This window comes from Cynocephalus volans, chromosome 12 (genome assembly GCF_027409185.1).
Source record: "Cynocephalus volans isolate mCynVol1 chromosome 12, mCynVol1.pri, whole genome shotgun sequence".
In the NCBI taxonomy this organism is placed as follows: domain Eukaryota; kingdom Metazoa; phylum Chordata; class Mammalia; order Dermoptera; family Cynocephalidae; genus Cynocephalus; species Cynocephalus volans.
Genome location: NC_084471.1, coordinates 74,317,258 through 74,340,528, shown reverse-complemented (window position 1 = coordinate 74,340,528; position 23,271 = coordinate 74,317,258). Strand labels below are relative to the sequence as shown.

General features: G+C 36.8%; 1 protein-coding gene across 1 annotated transcript in view; it reads right to left on the bottom strand.

The window, feature by feature from the left end:
- The window catches only part of NELL2 (neural EGFL like 2), a 365,095-nt gene that overhangs the window by 233,676 nt on the left and 108,148 nt on the right, over positions 1–23,271 (bottom strand). Inside the window, exons 5-9 of the mRNA XM_063075314.1 lie at positions 4,964–5,137; positions 4,778–4,874; positions 2,558–2,630; positions 2,300–2,382; positions 1,259–1,387 (exon numbers count right to left, since the gene is read on the bottom strand). Of these exons, the coding sequence (XP_062931384.1) occupies positions 1,259–1,387; positions 2,300–2,382; positions 2,558–2,630; positions 4,778–4,874; positions 4,964–5,137 (556 nt within the window). The remainder of the gene's footprint in view (positions 1–1,258; positions 1,388–2,299; positions 2,383–2,557; positions 2,631–4,777; positions 4,875–4,963; positions 5,138–23,271) is intronic.

The following is a 23,271-nucleotide window of genomic DNA, read 5'->3' as shown; positions in this document are numbered from 1 at the left end:
AGGAAATAAGAGGCTGAGGGTAAGCCTGTAGCACCCAATTATCCCCAGATTACTCCCAGAATGAGCATCCACAAACCAGGAGATTTCTGGAACAGCTGCTGCCATCCTAGAAATCCTAGTTTCAGGACCTAGAATCTTCCCATGGAGAAGCTTAGGCCACTACCATGGGGGAGGCAGTGCTGACAATCACCACAAGGAGGCGCTAAACTGCAGACACGACCACAAGGAATTTGATTTCCAAAGGTCATCCAGAGCACATCCTGTGTTTTACTCATTTTGATTTTTTGGTCCCCATTTAACAAGTTTTGGAACAGTACACTGTATTTGAAAAGTGCTATAATTTTGGTAGGGTCACATTATGTTCCTGAATAAAAATTATCTCTCTCTCATACACATGGACGCACTACTACTTCCTATCTTTTTACATGCATGACATTCTGCTTTTGAATAAACTGAATGAATCTGGGGAAATTTTTTATTAAAGGCTATTCACATAGATCTCTGACTTCTTTCCAGAAAACCAGCTTTAACAGAATAGTTCATGTGATTTTTTTTTTTTTTTTTTTTTTTTTTTTTTTGCAGCTGGCCAGTACAGAGAACTGAACCTTTGACTTTGGTATTACGAGGCTAGGATATAACCAACTGAGCTAAATTCAGGCCAGCCCTGAAACTTAAAAGTTCAAAACCAAACTCATTTTGATTTTTTCTTTGAAAACAAACAAAACTTTTTATATGATGGACTAAAATATTCTACTTGACTAGTGAACAAAAAGAAAAATCATAAACACTATAATTTGTATTCCACTGTATTAGTAACCTATTAAAGATTACTTTATTTAAACTCCATTATATGTTTGTATTGTTCAGTCTGGACACTATATTTAACACTGTATATAATTTAGCTTCATTAAAATGCATTAATAAAAACACGAAGGGAAAATCCCTGGAAATATTAAGGATAACAGGATAGAACCCTTTGGGAATCACCTACTATCCTAATTTAAATTGCTAATTTCATGTGTGTAGCAATAAACTTAAACTTTATAGCATTCCTAAACCATGGTCATCTTTATGAGCTAGAAAGTGTTTTTAATAATGCAACACACAGTTCTTTAGATGTGACCAGGTTTGCTGGCACTTTAGTGTTGTGTCTTGAGAAAACAGGTCTTGAAATTTTCATGATTACATTGTTTTAATAAATTTTTAAAGAGTGGGGGCATCTGAGTTCTCTTAGTCTAAACTCAAATGGAAGCCATACCAGGCATGTGCAGTTCTTACAGCCATCTGTCCAGGACTCAAATTCTCGGTAGGTGGTTCCCTTCATGGTGCAAGTCCTTTCACAATAGCACTGATCCAATCTATTCATTCGCTGTTCAGCTCGAGACAGCTGTGGCACAAAGGAAGGGTTTACATTGTTCACCATTCCAGCAACACAGAAATGCAAAAGACTCCAGTAGGCACCTAATTTTGTTTAAGTGTACAGCAGTAATGATGGCTATACCCATCAACCACTTGTTATAAATACACTTAAGACTTTAATTAGAAAGAAAGTTGCTGTTTTCCCTTCTCTTCTTTTTGTTGTAAATTTGATCCCCGCCTTTGAAACTAAAAGCGTAATTCATAAGTCACAAACTGAAGGCTAATTCAAAATAGTATCACTCACAATGCAGAGAACTATTTTCCATTTTTAAAAATATGTTTAATTTCATTAATATGTTTACTCAAGTGAAAAAATTCAATTTAGAATTTATACTGTATAAGAAACAAATCATATACTATACAACACAACCTTCAGTAATCCATAACTACTGTGTAAAATTACAAGTCTGGCAAAATTGTAGGTAAACCTGATATATGTTTAAGGCATTAGTGAATAATCCTACAACTGTAAAATAGTGGTAGAAAGCATTTGTGGAACCATTTCCTTGACACAATTTCTAGTGTGCATATTCTTTGCACTGTCCTCTCACCACCTTGCTTGTAATGAAAAGCTAAATAAAAATAAATAATAATAAAAACTAAACAATAAGTCTTGCTATTGTTTATAGCAAGTATATACTAGTAAGCAGTATATAAACCAGGTAATCTGCCTCATTCCTGATTTACTGAATCATTTGTTATACAGATGGCTAGGGTCTGAATATTTATAAACCCTTTCCTTGAGCAGGGATTTAGATTAGTCCTAGCAAATAGTATAGTACAAGAAAAGTCTCAAAGGTAAAAATCTATGGTTATAAAAGAAACTATTAGGAACCTCAAGGATGTTTTAGCTCTTTTACTATTTATGAGTAGTTTTTACCTTGGCTGATGTTTTGGCTAAAATATCCTGCAGCTCCATGATTTTCTGTACAAGTCCATGGAAGTCATTGCAAGTTGGACAGGCTGGAATTACAAACACCACATTGGTCAGGTTGTATTTAACAGGGGCTCAATCTGGTTAAGGCTGTGCTGACAACTAATATATGGGAAGTCCAATTTCAAACTGACATTCTGGACAAAATTAAGCAAGAAGCACACTTTTCATCACATCACACAGTGTAAGAACTAATAGACTTACTGCGATTAAGATCTGGGCACTGAGCAATAAATCCTTGGGGCATGACAAGTAATTGCACATCTTGCATTATACCCTGTGTATGAAAAATAAAAAAAAGACATATTACTTTCATTTACCCAAATTATGTTTAGTAGTCAAGTTCATGAAGGAAAACATTACAGAATGAACTCACCAAAACCCCCAAGTAAAAAGTCTTTTTGAATACATTACTTCCACTTCATACGAAAGGGAAAGAAATTCATCAAAAAAAATATATTACTACCCATGTACTCTCCTATTGATAATATTTTTAAAGCCTTAAGATTAAATGTCAAGATATAATTAAGAGGCAATAGTTGTGTTGTTTTGAAAGGTTATTTTTAGTTAGCCACTGAAGTAGGGCTTGAAAATGACCTTTAAAAACCAACCTGAAAATCACTTCTGGTTTCAGCAACACTGAAACTGATACCAATTTTAAATTAACTGTAATCATCAAAAAGAAAAAGAAAAATGGAGTCACAAAGCCATGCTCATTTGAGCATTTTTCATTTTTCAGTTGGATCTTTTAAAACTAATTTTTCAATTCAAAAAGGACAATAGATTTATGAAAGAGCTGCAGCAAGACTTAGTGACAATTCCTTGGGAGTACAGAAAGTTTAGCATGAAATGTTTTAAAATGCCAGTTGGAAATGACCTGTTTTATACAGAAGGCATTATCACATGTTTATAGACAAAATTTATATGCATCCTTAGTCATTGAGGCATAGTTATCCTCCAGTTTGCTGGACTCAAGCAAAGGCCAATAGCAGATCAGAAATGACCTCCTCAGACACACCCCAGATGTCACTTTCATCCATCACCCCCGTTCCTTCATCAACATTATATATTTTCTTTAATTGATATTTCACTTTATCCCATTCTGCAAACAGAATGTCTAATAACAGGTGTGACAGTACCAACATGTTATCAAGACAATTTTGAATGTGGCAATCACTAGAACTATTGCTTCTTTGGGTTTAGGTTGAAGAGGCAACTTGTGTAAAAACTCCTATCACTTGAAGCAGCAACATAAAAACAAGGCTACCATGTACAGTTACATAGTTTGTGTACTGCATAACTCTAGTGGGTATCATTCATGGACTACAGTAAATATGAAGACCCCTAAAGTCTTACACATTATTGACGTGTAAAGATCTTGAGGCCACATCTGGGCTCCATGGGAAAGACTTTCATGATTAAAGAGAAGAAACTTGACACTCAAGCATATATTGGTCATCCCTTATGTGAAAAAAAATATTGATTTGTAGAATTTGCAAGCATGGAATCAATTGCGTATAACTTACTAGATGTCTGGCTTTGGGCAAATTACTTAACCTCTCTGAGCAGGTTTATGCAAAGACCCTTTATCAAGAAATATATTCTATATATTCTACAAATATAAACTTTGCTTAGAACACAATTTTAAATTTACTGGTACCTACTCTACCTTGAAATACATGAGTTGGACATATCACCTATCATTGTCTGATTTACAAGCATTCATTGAGCCACTTCTGTATTGCAGGCACTGTCATAGTCAGTGGGGGGAAATGATTACACTTGGCTTGCAGTCAAGTAACCTTCTGAACTTTATTTCTTCATCCTTAATGCACAGAAAGTTGAATGAGATGTCATTTAGATCCTCTCCAATGATGAAATTCTATGTGGTTTTGTCTCTAAGTACATACTAAAGAAAAAAATATAAATTATGACTGCTTTCCATTTTGACAGATTTGTGCATATACATGCATTCCTTTTTCACTTTCTGGAGTACAAGGAGACCATGAATAATGAATATTAAAAACCTGGAATTCCCTATTATTAATACCCCTGTAAAAGTATCATCCAAGGTTATATTTCAGTAGTGGAGAGTTTATTTGTATATTAACATCTCAGATTTTTATTACTTTGAATACTTAATTTCAAGATTGACATGTTAATGGCCCTGATTGCAGTCTTGTGATCATTTCTATAATGTCCTAAGGTCAAACTCATTGAGGAGAAAAGAGAAAACAGTGTTTGCTGGCTAAATAAAATATCAATGCACAAATAGAAAACAAATAGAAATATACACAAGTTTTTTAAAAACTATACAAATAAAAATATTCTGTTTTACACCATTTAAAGTGAAATGTACCTTTCCAAACTCACTAGAAAGCATTTAAATTTACACTTGATGCTAAAACTTAAGCCAAAAGATACCTTAAAATATCCATGTGCATTATTTCTCTGTCCCAGCCAAAATGTTGTGCCCAGAGGCAGATCTGTGGAAGGCTTTTCCACCACTCTTTCATAAATTCTGTAAAAAAGAAATATCAGAGAAGGAACATGAGTAGACAGTCATTTCTTAGAATCTCCCATTTCCTGAAATGAGTACATTTTACTTACTTATTGCAGTCAATGTATAAAATCAAATGGGAGGCACTGATGGCTAAGGAGAGCTTGTGCCACTTGTCGTCAGCCAAAATATAAGGAAAGACTTCCGTGTGAGGGCGGTGACTGCCTGAGCGGTAATGCAGTCTGACTTCATTACGATGGCCACTGCTTTCCAGTTCCAGGTACCTGCACAGAGAAGAAAAGCCATACAGGACACACATTGAAAATAAAGTTCAAAAATAATTGAGCTGACCTCTGACTTCAATGAGATACTTTTCCTATTCCCCCTACTGAGTACAAAGAGATATTGTACATAAATATAAAACAAACAAAAGAAGAGTCTGAAAGATGGAGAAAAGAAAAAAGAAAAAAAGTCTAGGGACCTCAGGACCCAAGGGACAATATGTTAGTGAGTTCTCTGGGTTTTTGTTTTGCCTCATATATTCCAGTCTTGGTGCTAAAGAAGCCCGCAACCTGGAAATACCAATGGATACAGACCAAAACAGTACCCAACAAAAGTCTGCTTTCTCTAGCCAAAGAACAAGGAAATGGGAAGCCTAGCAAGACATAAAGTTTTAGATAACCACTCCATCCCAGTCAAATACCACAGGAAAAAACAGTGGCCCCATCCCCAGTCATGCCAACAAAATCCAAGTGGGGAGCCTGGATTTCTATGCTCTTCAGGAAGAAATGAGACACCCAACACCAGAATGGTGTCAGAGAAGGTCAAGTAGAGAGCCAAGACTTTTAAGCTTGCCAGGCAGTAATGATGTCTCCCATAGCATCAATGGAGACCATGTAAGGAGAAGCCTGGATTTCCATTTCCACCTGGTAGGAACAAAGAACACCTTCCCCTCCCATCAGGATGGTATCAAAGGAAGCCTAGTGGAGAGCAAGGATTTTCACCATCATCCAACACTAATGAAACCACCCCCACCACAGTTGTCAGTAGAGATCATATAGGGAGCTGGAACTCCCACCCCCACCCAGAAATAAGAGAAGCCCTCTTGCCCCAACTGTCAACAGAAGACCGAGTGGGGAATCTCAACTTCTACCTCCACCTGGAAGTAACAGATGGTGCCCTCCCTTTCCCTGCAAGATCAGTGTCAGAGCAAACCAGCTAAAACAAGGGTTTAAATAAGATCCAAGTCTAAGAACATGATATAAAATGTCTAGGTTTCAATCAGAAATCATTCATCATACCAAGAACCAATCTCAAACTCAATGAAAAAAACCAATCAACAGATACCAACATCAAGATGATGGAGATGTTAGAATTACCTGACAAAAATTGAAAGCAGAGTTAATAAAAACAATTATGAACACACTTGAAACAAATAATAAAAAAGAACACTTCAACAAAGAAATAGAAGATTAAAGAAGAACCAAATGGAAGTTTTATAACTGAAAAATACAATAACTGAAATAAAAAGCTCTGTGGACAAGCTAAACAGTAGAATAAATATGACCAAGAGAAGAATCAGTTAACTGGAAAATAGAAAAAAAAAATCCAATCTAGAGAAGATAGAAAGAAAAAAAGGAAGTAGTCTTAGAGACTGTGAGATTATATCAAAAGATCTAACATTTATAGTATTAAAATCCATTGAAGAGAGAAGAAAGAGGGTGAACAAAAAAAGTACTTGAAGAATAATGGTTGAAAACTTCACAAACTGGGCAAGAGACATACACTCACAGATTCAAGGATCTAAGCAAATCCCAAACAAGACAAACTAAAAAAAAAAAAAAAAATCCATACTAAGCCACACCATAATTAATCTTCTGAAAACTAAAAACAAAGAAAAAATCAACACAGTAAGAACATGAAAAAAAATTAGAATGGCAGTGTATTTTTCAGCAGTAACCATGGAAGCCAAAAAGAAATGGTACACTATTTTTCATGTGATCAAAGAAAAAGCTGTCTGTCCAGAATACTATAGTCTATAAAAATATCCTTTAGAAATGAAGAAATCAAGACATTCTCAAATGAAAGAAAATTAAGAGAATATGTCACCAGAGGACTTACTCTAAAAGAATGGTGAAATAAATAATCTCTAAACAGAGAGGAGAATATAAAAGAAGAAACCTTAGAACATCAGAAAGATAGAAAGAATATGGTAAATAAAAAAATGGGTAAATACAATGCTTTTCTTTTCCTCCTGATAATTGAAGCAAAACTTCAAAACAGAAGCAAAACTGTCTGATGTGATTCTAAACGTATGGAGAAGGAATACTTAAAGCAATTATAATACAAATTGAGAAGGGTAAAGAGACATAAAGGTATGCAAAGTTTCTATACATCACTCAAACTGGTAAAATGACACCAGTAGTCTAAGTTATAGGCGTATAATGGAATACCTGCAGCAACCACCAAAAAAGCTATACAAAGACACATACTCATAAACATTAGAGATAAATCAAAATGTAATTGTAAAGCAAATAACCCATAGTAAACAAGAAAACAGAAAATAGAGAAATGGCAGACTTAAGCATATTAGTAATTATATTAAATGCAAATGATCTAAATACATCGCTTTAAAGACAGAGACTGGCAGAAGGATTAGAAATTATGACCATATGCTGTCTGCAAGAAACTCACTTCAAACATAACAGTATAGGAAGTTTGAAAGTAAACTCATGAGAAAAAAATCACAAAAACATTGATCAAACAAAATCAGCAGTGGCTATCAGATTTCAGAGCAAAGAAAATTGCCAAAGACAGACAGGGTCATTACAAAATGATAAAAGAGTAAATCTCCTAAGAAGACATAGAAATCCTAAAGTGCATTACCAAAAAAAAGAGGTAAAAAATATGTGAGCCCAAAACTGATAGAACTGAAAGGACAAATGTATAAATTCACAATTGCAATTGCAGACTTCAACACTCTTCTCTCAATAATTGTTAGAACTAACCAAAAAAATCAGCAAGCATATAGAACTCACAAACAACACGAACCAACATGATCTAATCAACAATTGCTGCCCCACAACAACAGAATACACATTCTTTTCAAGTTCCCATGGGATATATACCAAGATAGACTATATTCTGGGCCATAAAACAAACCTCAATAGATTTTTTAAAATTTAAATCATGCAGAATGTTTTTCCAACCACAGTGGAATAACACAGGAACTCAATATCAGGATAGTCTTCAAACACTTGGAAACTAAATACCCTTCTAAAAAATCCATGAGTCAAAGAGGAAGCCTCAGGGAAATCAAAAATTACATGAAACTGAATTTAAAAGAAAATAAAACATATTAAAACATTATAACATTTTAGAACCACAAATAAACAGTACTGAGAGGGAAATTTATAACAGCAAACGCATACAAATCAATAATCTAAGCTCTCACCTCCATAACAAAGAAAAAGAAGAGCAAGATAAAACCAAAGCAAGCAGAAGGAAGGAAATAATAAAGATAAGAGCAGAAATCAATAAAATTTAAAACAGGAAAACTATAGAGAAAAATAAATAAACCAAAAGTTGGTTCTCTGAAAAGATGAATAAAATTGGTAAACTTCTAGTAAGTCTCACAAAGAAAAAAGGAAAAAAGATACAATTACCAATATTAGGATTAAAACTATAGATTTCACTACAGATCCTGCAGATATCAAAAGGTTAATATGAGAATACTGTAAAAAATTCTATACACAAAATTTGGCAACTTACACAAAATAGGCCAATTAAAAAACACAATCTACTACAAGTCATACAGTATGAAATAGATGACCTGAATAGCCTTTTAAAGTTTAATTTTAAAACTCCCAAAAATGAAATCTCCAGGCTCAGATGGTTTTATTGGACAATACCAACAAATATTTAAAAAATGAACATCAATTTGACACAGTGTCTTCCAGAAAATAGAAAAGGGAACACTTTGGCTTCCAGTCAAGATGGCAGAATAGACGGTCCCCAGCATCACTCTCTCCCACAAATCAACCAATTTACAACTATAAAAAAGCACCAACAGCCAAGCTGGGGCCACTAGAGCTCCAGGGAAGAGAAGGAGAGACCTAAAGAGTTCATGAAGGCAGGAGAAGTCAAAATAAGAGAAAGAAAAAACTGATCAAAACGTTTCAGGCCATGGCCACTTCAAGGCTGAAGCTGCTGAGCACATGGATCAGGAGCTGGTAAAAGCCACAGCCGTGCCAGAGGCTGGTGAGTCATCACAAACTGGCACAGGGCCCGTCCCATGGGAAGTGTTTGGAAAATGGGCAGTGGAGAAGAAAGGTCCACCAGGGGAACACAGCAAGGAAGCAAGGACAGCTGATCTGCACCCCAATCAGTGCAGGACCACTCAGAGGAGACTGGTCAGGAATGCAGAATTGCATGGGGTGCAGTTTGATGAAAAGACTCAGGCCCAGATCAGAGTTTCTACACAACCCAGGTGCACCGGGTCTCTGGAGAATGAGAAGTACTTATAACATCAATCATTAAAACCTGAGCTGCACAAAAAGCTTTCCCTAGGGAAACAGCAGCAAAGCAGCAATTTAGCTCAACAACAGAGCTCAAGTACTTGTCCCCACAGGAAGTTCCCCCATTTTAGAAGTAAGCAAAGGACAAAAAATTAGTTCTGGCCCAGGGGACCTGAGGCATGGAGCCAGGGACTAGACACCCTGCCCACACCAGGCACACTGACAGTGCCTTGGGGCCTGCCCGGAGACCTGAGGTTTGGAGCCAGGGACCAGAACCCCACCCAAAACCAGGCACACTGCAAGCATTTGGGGGCCTGCCAGGAGATGTGAGGCATGGAGCTGAGGACTGGACCCCCTGCCCACAACCAGGCACAGTGCCAGTGCTTCAGGGCCCACACAGGGACCTGAGGTATGAAGCCAGGGACCATACCCCCTCCCACAACCAGGCACACTACCAGCACCTTGGTGCCCACCTGGGGTCCTGAGGCATAGAGCTGGGGACCAGACCCCCCACACAACCAGGCACACCACCAGCACCAAGGAGCATGCCAAAAACATCACATCCATGTGGGTGGCCCACCACAGCCACCACAGTAACCACGGCTGCCATAAAAGTGGCTAGACATCACAACCACCACACAGATGTTCTACCAGCCACTGGAGTGCATTGACACAAGGAGAGTCACCAGCAGAGACCAAAGAAAAGAGGATGTTTTTCTCCAGAAAGCCCATTCCAGAGTGACAGAAGAAGCATCTGCTCTATGATAGTATTGGGGGACCTGAACACACCTCTCAGCACTGGACAGATCATCTAGGCAACAAATCAACAGAGTAACCATTACTCTTTCAGAGGGAGAGAAGAAATCTAGAGTTATCAGAGGTGGGAGATGGGACATGGGAGGGAGAGGGGTTTGGGTAGAGACTGGACAAGGGGCATAAAGAATAAGTACAATTTGTAACTATATATATATGTGTATATATATATATACACACATATATATATAATACAGTAATATTGATTTGATCTACATATGTCAACCTTGAACTCCAAAAATCTGTACAATCAATTATGATTCAATACAAATTAACAAAAAGAAAAAAGAAAAGGGAACACTTCCCAATTCATTTTGTGAAGTTCATATTACCCTAATACCAAAAACAGACAAAGGCAGTAGGAAAAAAAAGGATTCTAGGAAGACTAAGAGAAGTCGGGAAGCTGCAGAAAACAAGTTTGAAGCTAGCAGAGATTGGTTTATGATGTTTAAGGAAACGAGCCGTCTTCACAACCTAAAAGTGCCATCAGCAGCAAGTGCTGATGTAGACGCTGCAGCGAGTTCTCCAGAGGATCTAGCTATGATAATTAATTTAAATGGCTACACCAAACAGCATATTTTCAATGTAGACAAAACAGCCTTACAGAAGAGAAGTCAATGCCTGACTTCCAAGTTTCAAAGGACAGGCTGACTCTCTTGGTCGGGTCTAATGCAGCTGGTGACTTCAAGTTGAAGCCAATGGTCACTGACCATTCTGAAAAGCCTAGGGTCCTTAAGAATTATGCTAAGTCTACTCTGTGTTCTAGAAATGGAACAACAAAGCCTGGATGACAGCACATCAATTTACAGCATGGTTTACTAAATATTTTAAGCCCACTGTTGAGACCAACTGCTCAGAAAAAAAGATTATTTTCAAAATATTACTGCTCACTGACAATGTACATAATCACTCAAGAGCTCTGATGAAGATTTACAAGGAAATTAATGCTGTTTTCATGCCTGCTGACACAATATTCATTCTACAGTCCATAGGTCAAGTAGCAATTTTGACTTTCAAGTTTTATTATTTAAGAAATACATTTTGTAACACCATCACTGCCATAGATAGTGATTACTCTAATAGATCTGGGCAAAATAAATTGAAAGCCTTGTGGAAAGGATTCACCATGTAGAAGCCATTAAGAACATCTGTAATTCAAGAGAAGAGGATCATATATCAACATTAATAGGAGTCTGGAAGAAGTCGATTCCAACCCTTCATGGATGACTTCAGGGGTTCAAGACTTCAGTGGAGGAAGCAACTGCAGATGTGGAAATAGCAAGAGAACTAGAATTAGAAACGGAGCCTGAAGATATGATTTAATTGCTGCAATCTCGTGATAAAACTTTGATGGATGCGGAGTTGCTTCTCATTGGTGATTAAAAAAAGTGGTTTCTTGAGATGCAATCTACTCCAGGTGAAGATGCTGTGAACATTGTTGAAATGACAACAAAAGATTTAGAATATTACATAAATTTAGTTGATTAAGCAGTGGCAGGGTTTAAGGGGATTGACCCTGATTTTGTGGGTAAAATGCTGTCAAACAGCATCGCGTGCTATGGAGAAATATTTTGTGAATAGAGCCGATAAATGCAGCAAACCCCAACCTGATCAGTCAGCAGCCATCAACACTGAGGCAAGTCTCTCCACCAGCAGAAGATTACAACTGGCTGAAAGCTCAGATAATTGTTAACATTTTTTTAGAATAAAGTGTTTTTTAGTTAAGGTATATACATTGTTTTCTTAGACATAATGCTATCACACTATTAATAGACTACAGTATAGTGTAAACATAATTTTTATATGCACTAGGAAACCAAAAAATTCATGAGACTTGCTTTATTGCAATATTCACTTCACCACAGTGGGCTAGAATTGAACGCAAAATATCTCCAAGGTACGCCTTTACCATGATCAAGTGGGGTTTATTCCAGGGATACAAGGTTGGCTCAATATGTAAAAATCAATTAATGTAATCTGCTATATTGACTAACTAAAGAATAAAAACCACTTGTTCATATTGAGTTGTGCAGAAAAACCACTTGACAAAATTCAACACCCATTCATGATAAAACCAATAAGAATAAAGGAGAACTTACTCAACCTAAAAAAGAGCAACTACAAAAAACCCATAGTTAACATTATTCTTAACAGGGAAAGACTGAATACTTTCTCTTTAACATCAGGAAAAAGTCCTAAGACAAGCCTCTCTGCTCTCACCATGCTCTCTGCTCTCATTTCAACACAGTGACGGAAGTTCTAGCCAGCACAACAAGAAAAGAAAAGGAATAAAAGGCATACAAATTAAAAAGGAATAAATAAAATAGTCCCTATTTAAAGATTACGTGGTTATCTACAAAGAAAATTCCAATGAATCTATTAAAAAAAATTTGTAGAACTAATAAGTGAATTCAGTAATGTCTTAGGACACAATATAAACATACAAAATCAGTTATATTTTTATATACTAGCAATGAGCATATGGACACTGAAATTAAAACTACAATATAATATAGTTACTCAAAAAATAAGACAATTAAACACTTAGATGTAAATCTAACAAAACATATATGTCTTTTATGCTGAAATGACATAACACTGATGAAAGAAATAAAAAATCTAAATTAATAGAGAGACATGGAAGACAACATAGCAAAGATGTTAATTGTCTCCAACTTGCTATAAAGCTTTAATACAATTCCTACCAAAGTACTGGCAAGAATTTTTGCAGCTATAGACAATATTACTCTAAAATTTATATGGAAAGGCAAAGAAACTAGAATAGTTAAAACAGCTTCGAAAAAAGAATATAGTGGACGAAAATAAGCTACCCAATTTCAAGACTTATTATACAGCTACAGTAATAGGGACTGTGTAGTATTAGAAGAGGGATAGTCAAGTCTCATACACAGAGAAGCCAGATTCATACACACACAAATATGACCAACTGAATGTTTACAAAAGTGCAAAAGTAATCCAGTGGAGGAAAGATAGGCTTTTCCACAAATGGTGCTGAGGCAACTGAACACGCATAAATTGAAAAAAAACAAGCAAAACACCTGTACTTCAATCTCACACCTCATACAAATATTATCTCAACATGGACCACAAACTTAAATATGAAATATGAAATTTTAAGACTTCTAGAGAAAAAAAGGATAAAATGTCAGATATCTAGGGCTAGACAAAGAATTCTTGGACTTGACATCAAAAGCACTATCCTCAAAAGGAAAAACTTTAAGAAATTGGGTATTAACAAAATTAAAAACTTTTGTTCTGTATCAGATCCTGCGAAAAGGATGAAAAGTCATGCTACAGTTTGGAAGAAAATATTTGCAAACCAAATACATGACAAAGGACTATTATCTCAAATATAAAAGAGTTCCCAACACTCCACAGTAAAAAAAGAAAAAAAATCAATTAGAACATGGTCAAAAGACATGAGACATTTCAACAAAGATATACAGATGGCGAATAAGTGCATAAAAAGATGTGCAACATCATTAGCCATTAGGGAAATGCAAATTAAAACCACAATGAGATAGTACTACATGCATATCACTAGAGTAAAAAATAGGGAAAAACAAATCCTGATGAGGATGCAGAGAAATCATTCATATATTGATGTTGGGATGGTAAAATTGTACAGACACACTGGAAAACAATTTGGAAGTTTCTTAGAAAACTAAACATGCAACTACCATATGATTCAGCAATTACACTCCTGAGCATTTATGCTCCCCCAAAAATGAGAAGTTAAGTTTACACAAAAGCCTGTACACAAAGGTTAATAGAAGTTTTATTTATGATAGCCAAAACCGTAAACATCCCAGAAATTCTTCAAAGGGTGGATGGATAAACAAACTGTGGTACAGCCATACCAGGAACACTACTCAGCAATAAAAAAGAAGGACTTAATGGGGGTTGGGAAGGGAACAGAAGCAGACAGGTTAGTTTGGAGCTCCTGATATAAACATGTTATGGACACGATGGTGTCTTGGACCAGGGTGGTAGTGGTAGATGTGGTAGGAAGTGGTTCTAGTCTACATATATTTAGAAAATAGAGCTGATAGGATTTACCAATGTGAAGTGTTGAAAAACAAAAAAAATGATGGAGTTGGAGCTATTGACTCCAATGTTTTGAACTTGAGCAAATGGAACACAGGAGGTACTTCTTACTGAGATAAAGACCATGGGAGAAGCAAGTTTAGTAAAAGCGAATCAAGCGTTTAAACTTAGATAAGTTATGTTTAAGGTGCCAGATGAACACTCAAGAGGACATATAAGGAGTGCATCTAGATCTACAAGTCAGAGGTAGGGAGAGGTCTATAATGGACACAGGAATTTGGGAATCAAAGGAATATAGATTGTATTAAAAGCTATGAAGGTGTAGGGATTACCTAGGGAATTATTACTGTGTCGAATGCTACAGATAGTCAAGTAAGATGGAAACAGCCTCTGGGCTTATCAAAATGGAGGCGTTTGGTGAGCTTAAAGCTATATCAGAAAACATTTTTAGGGGAGAAATCCTTCTTTAAATAGTTTCAAGGGAGAATTGGCAAAGAGAAATAAGAGACAATAAGTGAAGACACTTTGGGAGAAATGGGAAGGGAGATACTGAGAGACATGTAGTCAAAGGAGATTTTTCTTTATTTTTACTGCTAAAAAATAATATACATATTTGTATGCTGCTAAGGATAATCCTGTACAAGAAAAAAATTAGCCAAAATTGAAAAGAAGATGAAATTGGAATAAAGCAGAAGTCATAAAGTGAAACACAGATTAACTGTGTTTTAACCACATAAAAATTAAAATTTTCTCAATCAAAAAAACACAACAAATAAAATTAGAACACAAATGACATTCTAAGACAAGATGAAACATATAATAAACCAGAGGTTAATGTCCACAATATATGAAGTGTGTCTGCAAATCAATAGGAAAAAGCAACTCAATGGATTTTCCAATCAGGTTAGCAAAAATTTAAAAGATTAACAATGTCCAGTGTCAGTAAGGATGTGGGGAAACAGCACTCTGATTTGTAGCAACATAAACTGACAAGAGCCTCTTGAAAGGCAGTTTGGCAAAACTATCAATACATTAAATGTGCATACTCTTTAAACCAGCAATTACAAATCTAAAAGTCTATCCTACTAAAGTAATAACACTAATTAGCAATGATATATGCAGAAGGTGCTCACTGAAGATTTATTTAAAACAATGAAAAACTGATAAAATACCAACTATCCATTCACAGAGGTATTATGATACATCCATATTCTGGAGCACTATGCCACTCAACAAAAGAATGGGGTTCTGATATGAAACAATACCACGGTGTACTACTAAGTAAACAAAAAAAAGCTCTACATAACCCCATTTTGTTTAACAAAACTCTGTGTGTGTGTGTGTATGTGTGTGTGTGTGTGTGTGTGTGTGTGTGTGTGTGTGTGTGTGTACACACAAACCTGCACCAGCCCACACCTGTTTGTTTAGAGAAAAAAAGATCAAGAATGATACATGCCAAAATGTGAACAATAATTTCCTCGGGGGAATACAATTGGGGGAAGGAATGTGTGGCAGCTACATATACGCACATGTATATTATATATATTATATGTATATATTAAAATTCTATTTTAAGATAAAAAGATAAACTAAGTAGTCAAAAATGTTAAATCACGCTTAGAAATGATAAAGACTAAATACAACACCAACATGATTGGTTTTTAATCCAAAAGCCACCAACCAGGGAGTTCTTTCTATCTTATTATTTGATAACAAGTATTCATTATTTAATCAATTCAAGTAGTGAGTTCTACAATTACAGAGAGGTGTATGCATTTTCAAAAAATAACAGCAACAAACACACTACCTCATTGCTATATAACATGTTGAGCCAAGAACACTATTGTTGCTATCAGGTCTCCTCCTCTTAATATTACTAAAAATGAGACCTGTATTGAATTTCTAAACTGGAGCTATTAAAAGTGGCTTTTAGTAACAATGAGGATAATACTATGCCCTACAAACAAGAACAATCCTTTAGAAGTTAAATATTTTACCAAAAGTTTCATTTTCATTAGCATCATTCACTCAGTTTTTTTAAAAAATGAAACATATATGTAATACACACAAAAAAATTACAAGGAGAAAAATAAATAATGATATAAAACATTTGGAATTCTGCCTGGTACACAGTTAGTACTCAATAAGTATTAGCTCTCATTAATAGAAGGAAAGACAGGTCAAAAGGAATCAATTCATAACTTTACTATGAAATTATTGAAATAGAATGTCTTCAAAAGCAGTTACTGTTAAGATGTACAAAACTACATGAATACGTAAAACTACACGGGAATATGATTATTGCATAATAATAAGTTCTAAAGTGTTTGTAATAAACACTGGGCATCAATCATTGTTCTAAAAACAGTCATGTTCATTTCACTGTCATTTCAATACACTTTCCTCACTGGATGGAGTCTCAGTAGGAGACAGCCCTGGCTTCCCAACTCCTCCCACCACCCTGCCAAGGCTCAGCACAGCAGAGTGGTTAAATACTCAAGCCCTAAAGCCAGACCGCTGGGTTCACATACAGGTGCCCCTCTTGGAGATGGTAAGCTACTTTGCCTCTCTGTGCATCCTTTGGTTACTCTGCTATAAAGTGCGGATATGAATAGTACTTGCTTCATAGGATTTTTGTGAGGATTTGAATGAGTTAATTTAAGAAAGCACTTAGTGCTCAGCCCATACAGAACACTCACTAAAGATAGTAAATATTAGTTATTGTTTTCATTTCAAAAAGCAAAGGGGTTAAATTCTCCCTCTTCCTTCCCATGGAACAGTCAGGGGCAGACCCCTGACACACCCTAACAATCAGACACTCTTTCCTGAGACTCAGAATCTCGATGGAGGGCAGCAAGGAAGGGGCAGGTGGTACTGCATCATGCTAGGGGCAGCAGCATCGTGGTGAGTTGTGTTAAAGTCACCATGCATCTTGTTTTCTGTTTGCTGGCCCACCAGGGCACCTTGGGTTGTCTCCCGTTCCAAATTCTGGTGCCCCAGCCACTCATCAGTTCTGTAAGCTGCCCTCTCATTCACCACCTCCAAAAAGCACCTTCCAACCAAGAACCGTAATTGATATATTAAAATTGTGACCATGGGGAAAATATGTAATTGTAATAAAATGTATTAACATTTTTTAAAGTAACTGTTTGAGGGATAGAACTATGAGTGATTTTCAATCTTCCTTTCATAACTTTGTTTTCCCTTTTATTTTTAATGAGCATTTACTACCTTAAATTAGAAATCACATTTTAAATCCCAAGAAGATAATCTGTCACAATTGAACATATCATGGCTCCCTGATTTATCATTCATAATTTTGAGAGGTAGCTAGAATCAGAAATAAAGTTCACCCTTTATAATAATTTATGCCCTTGTTATTCAAATATCCTTTGCATTGGCAGAAATATAAACTAATTTAAGATTAGGCTTCAGAGAAATAGGCAACAACGGCAGGACATCATTCATTTTAGCAACCTCCTTCATAACTCAAGATCAAAGGATAAAAATAAGGTCACATCTCATCTGACAAAAAGGTTGCATACAATATGGAATGAGAATTTTTCTGTTGCCTTAAATTAAACCTAAATAGAAAAATGATCAGAAAATCTTAGTACATTAAGCTACAACCCAGCTGTAAATTAGTTTCCTAAAGAAAAGCCAAATGCACTTCCAGTGCCAAATATATCATTAGCATAGTTCATGGACGGTACAATGGCAAAGTAGTTACGTGCACAGGCCTTGGAATTGAAAACCCAGCTCAGCCTCTCACTACTACCTCTGACCTCGGCAGATGACCTATCCACTCACTGCCTCAGTTTCCTCATCTGTTCAAAGAGGATTCCATGTAATAATCCATAAAGCAGGATGCCCAAAACATAGTAAGCACTAATGCCAATTAAGCATCATTTATAATGTCCAGCTTCTTAAAGCAAATTCTGTGATTAAAAAGCAATTTGAATATGTGCATTTTTAAGTGGATGAATACAGAAACCAGGAGACAGAAGATAGAGGCAAAAACAGAAAATTAATCCACTCTTATAGAAAGTAGTCGACGGCACCAGTTTTACAGAGACTCTAGCATATCCAACAACATATACAGTGAACTCGAGCGGTAGGGCCAAAGTTATTGAGTTAGGAGGCTTTGTTCATTTGTTATTGAAAAGTGACCGCTTCACTTTAACACCAGTGATTCCCTCAGATATTAAGGGACACAGGAGAGCAAGGAGAAAAAGGTACATTTGGGGCATTCCTTATTAGAACCACAATGATTCTATTTTGGTTAGCTTGTTTGTTTTAGTGGTATTTGGTCATCAGCAATGCAGTACGATGCAGCAATTTAAAAGGCCTTGGAGTCTCTTGATCCTGTCTGCACAGTTTGCTAACTGTGATAATGGGCAAGTTAAAAATTCTCTCTAAGCCTCAGTTTCCTCCCTATCACACAGGGATATTAAAAGTTGTAACCTTATATGATTGTTTTAAGAATTTAATGAAATTAGAGATATACATGCTTACTTTGAATAGTTCCTGATACAGTAAGTACTCCATACACATCATTATTAAGATTTATATTTCTTATGACACAATTATACATTCTGCTTAAACATCAACAAAATTTCAGGGTGGATTTTAAGTCAAAAAAACATGACTCTTAGGAAGAAAAAGCATTTTAATGAGAATCTACCCAAATAATGATGCTTAAATCTTGTCTATGATATTCCCTTCAAAATGGTCACCCAGTTTGTTTAAATACATCCAATGACCAACAATTCACAACTTTCTGAGGCAGACCATTTCACTTTTATTAGAAAAAATACCTGACTTTTCTTCATTTTAAGAATGAAGGAAGTTTTCTAACAATGATTTATTAGTTCAGTTATTCCAGCAAATATTTACTATAGGATATAAGAATAAACAAAGTCAAACAGCACTGCCATTTAGAGATCCTCAATAATAAACATAATATTAAGGAGTTCCAGTCAAGATGGCAGAATAGACGGTCACCAGCATCACTCTCTCCCACATATCAACCAATTTACAACTATAAAAATGTAACAACAGCGAAGCTGGGGCTGCTGGAGCTCAGGGGAAGAGGAGGAGAGACCTACGGAGTGCATGAAGGAGGAGAAGCCACAATGAGAGAAAGAAAAAACTGCTTGAAGCGTTATGGGCCACAGCCACTTTAATGTTGGAGCTGCTGAGCAAGGAGCCAGCAGAAGCCCCAGCTATGCCTTTTGGATGGAGTTGCTTGGAGGCAGAAGGGGATAACAGGGCCTTGGTGACACCCAGGACAGCAAGACCACTAACAGGGTTCCCATGGACCCATGCAGGAGCAAGGAGCCAAAACAGCTGAAAAGGGGGAGCCATTCAGAAGCCAGTGAGTCATCTCAAGGGACTGGCACAGGGCCGGACCCATGGGAAGTGTTTGGAGCACAGGTAGTGGGGGAGACGGGCCCACGGGGAGAACATTGGGACACAGCAAGGACAGCCGATCCGCCCTGTAATCAGCACAGGACCACTCAGAGGAGACTGGTCGGGAATGCAGAATTGCATGGGGTGCAGTCTGATGCAAAGATTCAGGACCAGATCAGAGTTTCTACACAATCCAGGTGCATCCAGTCTCTAGAGAGCCAGAAGTACCTACAAGGTCAACCATTAAATGCTGAGCTGCACAAAAAGTCTTCCCTATGGAAAGAGCAGCAAAGCAGCAATTTAGCTCAACAACACAAGTACTGATTCCCACAGGAATTTCCCCCATTTTAGAATTAAGCAAAGGATAAAAAATTAGTTCCAGCCCAGGCACACCACCAGTGCCTTGGGGCGCCAGGGGACCTGAGGCATGAAGCCAGGGACCAGCTCCCCTGCCCACAACTAGGCACACTGCCAGCACCAAAGAGCATGCCAAAAACATCACATCCATGTGGGTGGCCCACCACAGTAACCATGGCTGCCACAAAAGTGGCTAGATGTCACAACCAACACGCTGATAGTCCACCAGCCACTGCAGTGCATTGACACAAGGAGAGTTGCCAGCAGAGACCAAAGAAAAAAAGAGGATGTCTCTCTCCACAAAGCCCATTCCAGAGTGACAGAAGAAGCATCTGATCTATGATAATGGGGGACCTGAACACACCTTTCAGCATTGGCCAGATCATCTAGGCCACAAATCAACAGAGTAACCATTACTCTTTCAGAACAAGAGAAGAAATCTAGAGTTATCAGTGGTGGGAGGGGGGAGGGAGAGGGAGTTTAGGAGAGTTTGGACAAGGGGCATAAAGAATAAGTACAATTTGTAACAATATACATATTAGTAATATTGATTTGATCAACGTATATCAATACAGAAGCCCAAAAGTATGTATAATAAATTATAATCCAATAATAAAATAAACACAATATTAGTGAAAATTAAGTTTAGCCATTTCAAAACTAATAATAACTCTACTGTAAAAGTCTTGCTGCAAGAGGAGGAACATAGCCAGATCAGTGAGGATAACAAAGCTTCTTCATGAATAATATAGCTAGGAGCAAAAATTATATCACCAAGAGATAATGTCAGTAGCAAATGGATTTAATTCTTAATTGAAACCCTGGCATCTAAAATGGTGGCTTGAATAACACCCTCATCATCTGATTAGCCTCATAACTGAGCTTAATATAAAAGGAAAAATGGCCACTCATAAAATGGAGGTAATTTATTTCTATTAATGATGAGGCTAGCAAGACAGACAGAAACTCTATGAAATAACACTTTACATTATCATCCTGGATGGAAAGGGGATGTAGTGGTATTGTGTGAATTTTAAAAAATATCAACTTGAGAAAGGTTTTATATGAGGATTAAGAAAGAACAGATATGATAAAGCACTGATGATAAGTGGAGTACTCTACAGCATAGGGATATCCACAGAGTTGGGGAGTTAAAATAAGCAATTGTATAAAGGCTAGTACTTGCCTAATGCTAGGCCCTCTCATTACCTCAATTCACTTAGTTTTGACTGAGAACATGCAGGTAAAAGTAAGAGTAAGACTTGGAGAGAAAAGATCCAAAAGTGGCAAGCTTAAAGAAGATGAGTCTTCCTTATTTTATAAAGAATGAACACAAGAGCATACTGTTATAATATTGGGATGACCCACTGGGGAGTACAAGCTGCTCTGATGATTTAAAAATGCACATATGTGAGTGTGTAGAAGATTTGGCTTACAAATTTTACAAGGGGTTCACAATGGACACCAAGTTAATATTCCAGTGTTATAGGAAGAAAAAGCAGAAAGAGTAAAGGCTTACAGCTAGTTGCAAAAGACTTAAAAACTTGGTTCAGTATATACACACATATATACATACAATTCTGTGATATAAAATAATAGATTGTAAATAGAGAGAACTTCAGAAAATAGACAAAAGCATACAGAAGAAAATTAAAATCGCTAATGACTCTGCTGGCAAGAGATGTCAATATTAACATTTTTGCATGTATCCTTTCCAGCTTTTTTCACTTAATAGTACATTGTCTTACCATGTCAATAAAGGTAAAGCTGCATCCTTTCTAATGAATGCATAATATTTCATAGTATAGCTGTATCATAATTTGTTTAATATTTAATTTCCTATTACTATTTCTGGTTTTTTGTTCTTAATAAAAATGCTTCAATTCATGTTTCTTTGCTCACCTGCACAATTATCTTCTGAAACAAATTGTTAAAAATGAAATTGCTAGGACACGTCCTACAGTGCCAGCACGCAACCCAGCAGGTAGGCCTCACCACCGCCTCCTGACTCAATCCCCAGCCGGGCTGAATGCATGTGGATCAGAGAGGTGCCCAGTGCGAGAAACGGAAGTTCCGTGGAGGCCACATGCCCTGCGAGGCCAGCATGCAACCCAGTAGGTAGGCCTCAAAACTGCCACCTGACTCCATCCCCAGCCCAGCAGAGTGCATGCGGCCCAGAGAAGCACCTCCCCAGAGAGGCCCAAGACCCAAGGCAATGACACACCCAAGGCACTAGTGGGCAACTGAGCAGACACTGAGACAGGCATACCAAACTGGCAGCCCCAGGAGCATCCTAGCCAGACAATAGTGTCAAACCAGTGGGCCATGAAATCCCCTCCTACAGTGACTAAACATCAAAAAAGAGATATCAGAAATATGATAACTCAAGAAAGTACACCAGCAAAGGGTAATAACTCTCAAGCTCTAGATCCTATAGAATAAGAAATCCTTGAAATGTCTGACAAGGAATTTCGAGTGATAATTCAAAGGAGATACAAGAAATGATAATTGAGATACAAGAAAACTCAGCTAGACAACACAATGAAACAAGGAAAAGTATACAGGACCTCAAAGAAAAAATGTACAAGGAAACCAATGCCCTGAAAAAGAATGTAGCAGAGCTTGCTGAGCTGAAGAATTCATTCAACGAAATAAAAAACACAACAGAGAGTTTAACCAACAGGCTTGCAGAAGCAGAAGAGAGAACTTCTGACCTTGAAGATGGGCTGTTTGAAATAACACAGGCAGACAAAAAAAAAAAAGAAAGAAAAAAGAATTAAAAACATTGAAGAAAATCTAAGAGAGATATCAGACAACCTTAAGCGCTCAAATATCTGAGTCATGGGTATTCCAGAAGGAAGAAAAAGGAAATTGCATTGAAAACATATTCAACAAAATAGTGGCAGAAAACTTCTCAGATATAGGAAAAGACACATATCTCCAAATTCAGGAAGCTCAAAGAGCCTCAAATGTATTCAACCCAAAAAGGTCCTCTCCAACACATGTTGTAGTTAAATTGGCAAAACTCAAAGACAAAGAGAGAATCTTAAAAGCTGCCAGAGAGAAGCATCAAATCACCTATAAGGGAGCCCCTATCAGACTAACATCAGACTTTTCATCACAAACCCTAAAAGCCAGAAAGGAATGGGATAATATATTCAAAATACTAAAAGACAAAGATTGCCAGCTAAGAATACTCTACCCCGCAAGGCTATCCTTCTGAAATGAAGGGCAAATAGTATATTTTTCAG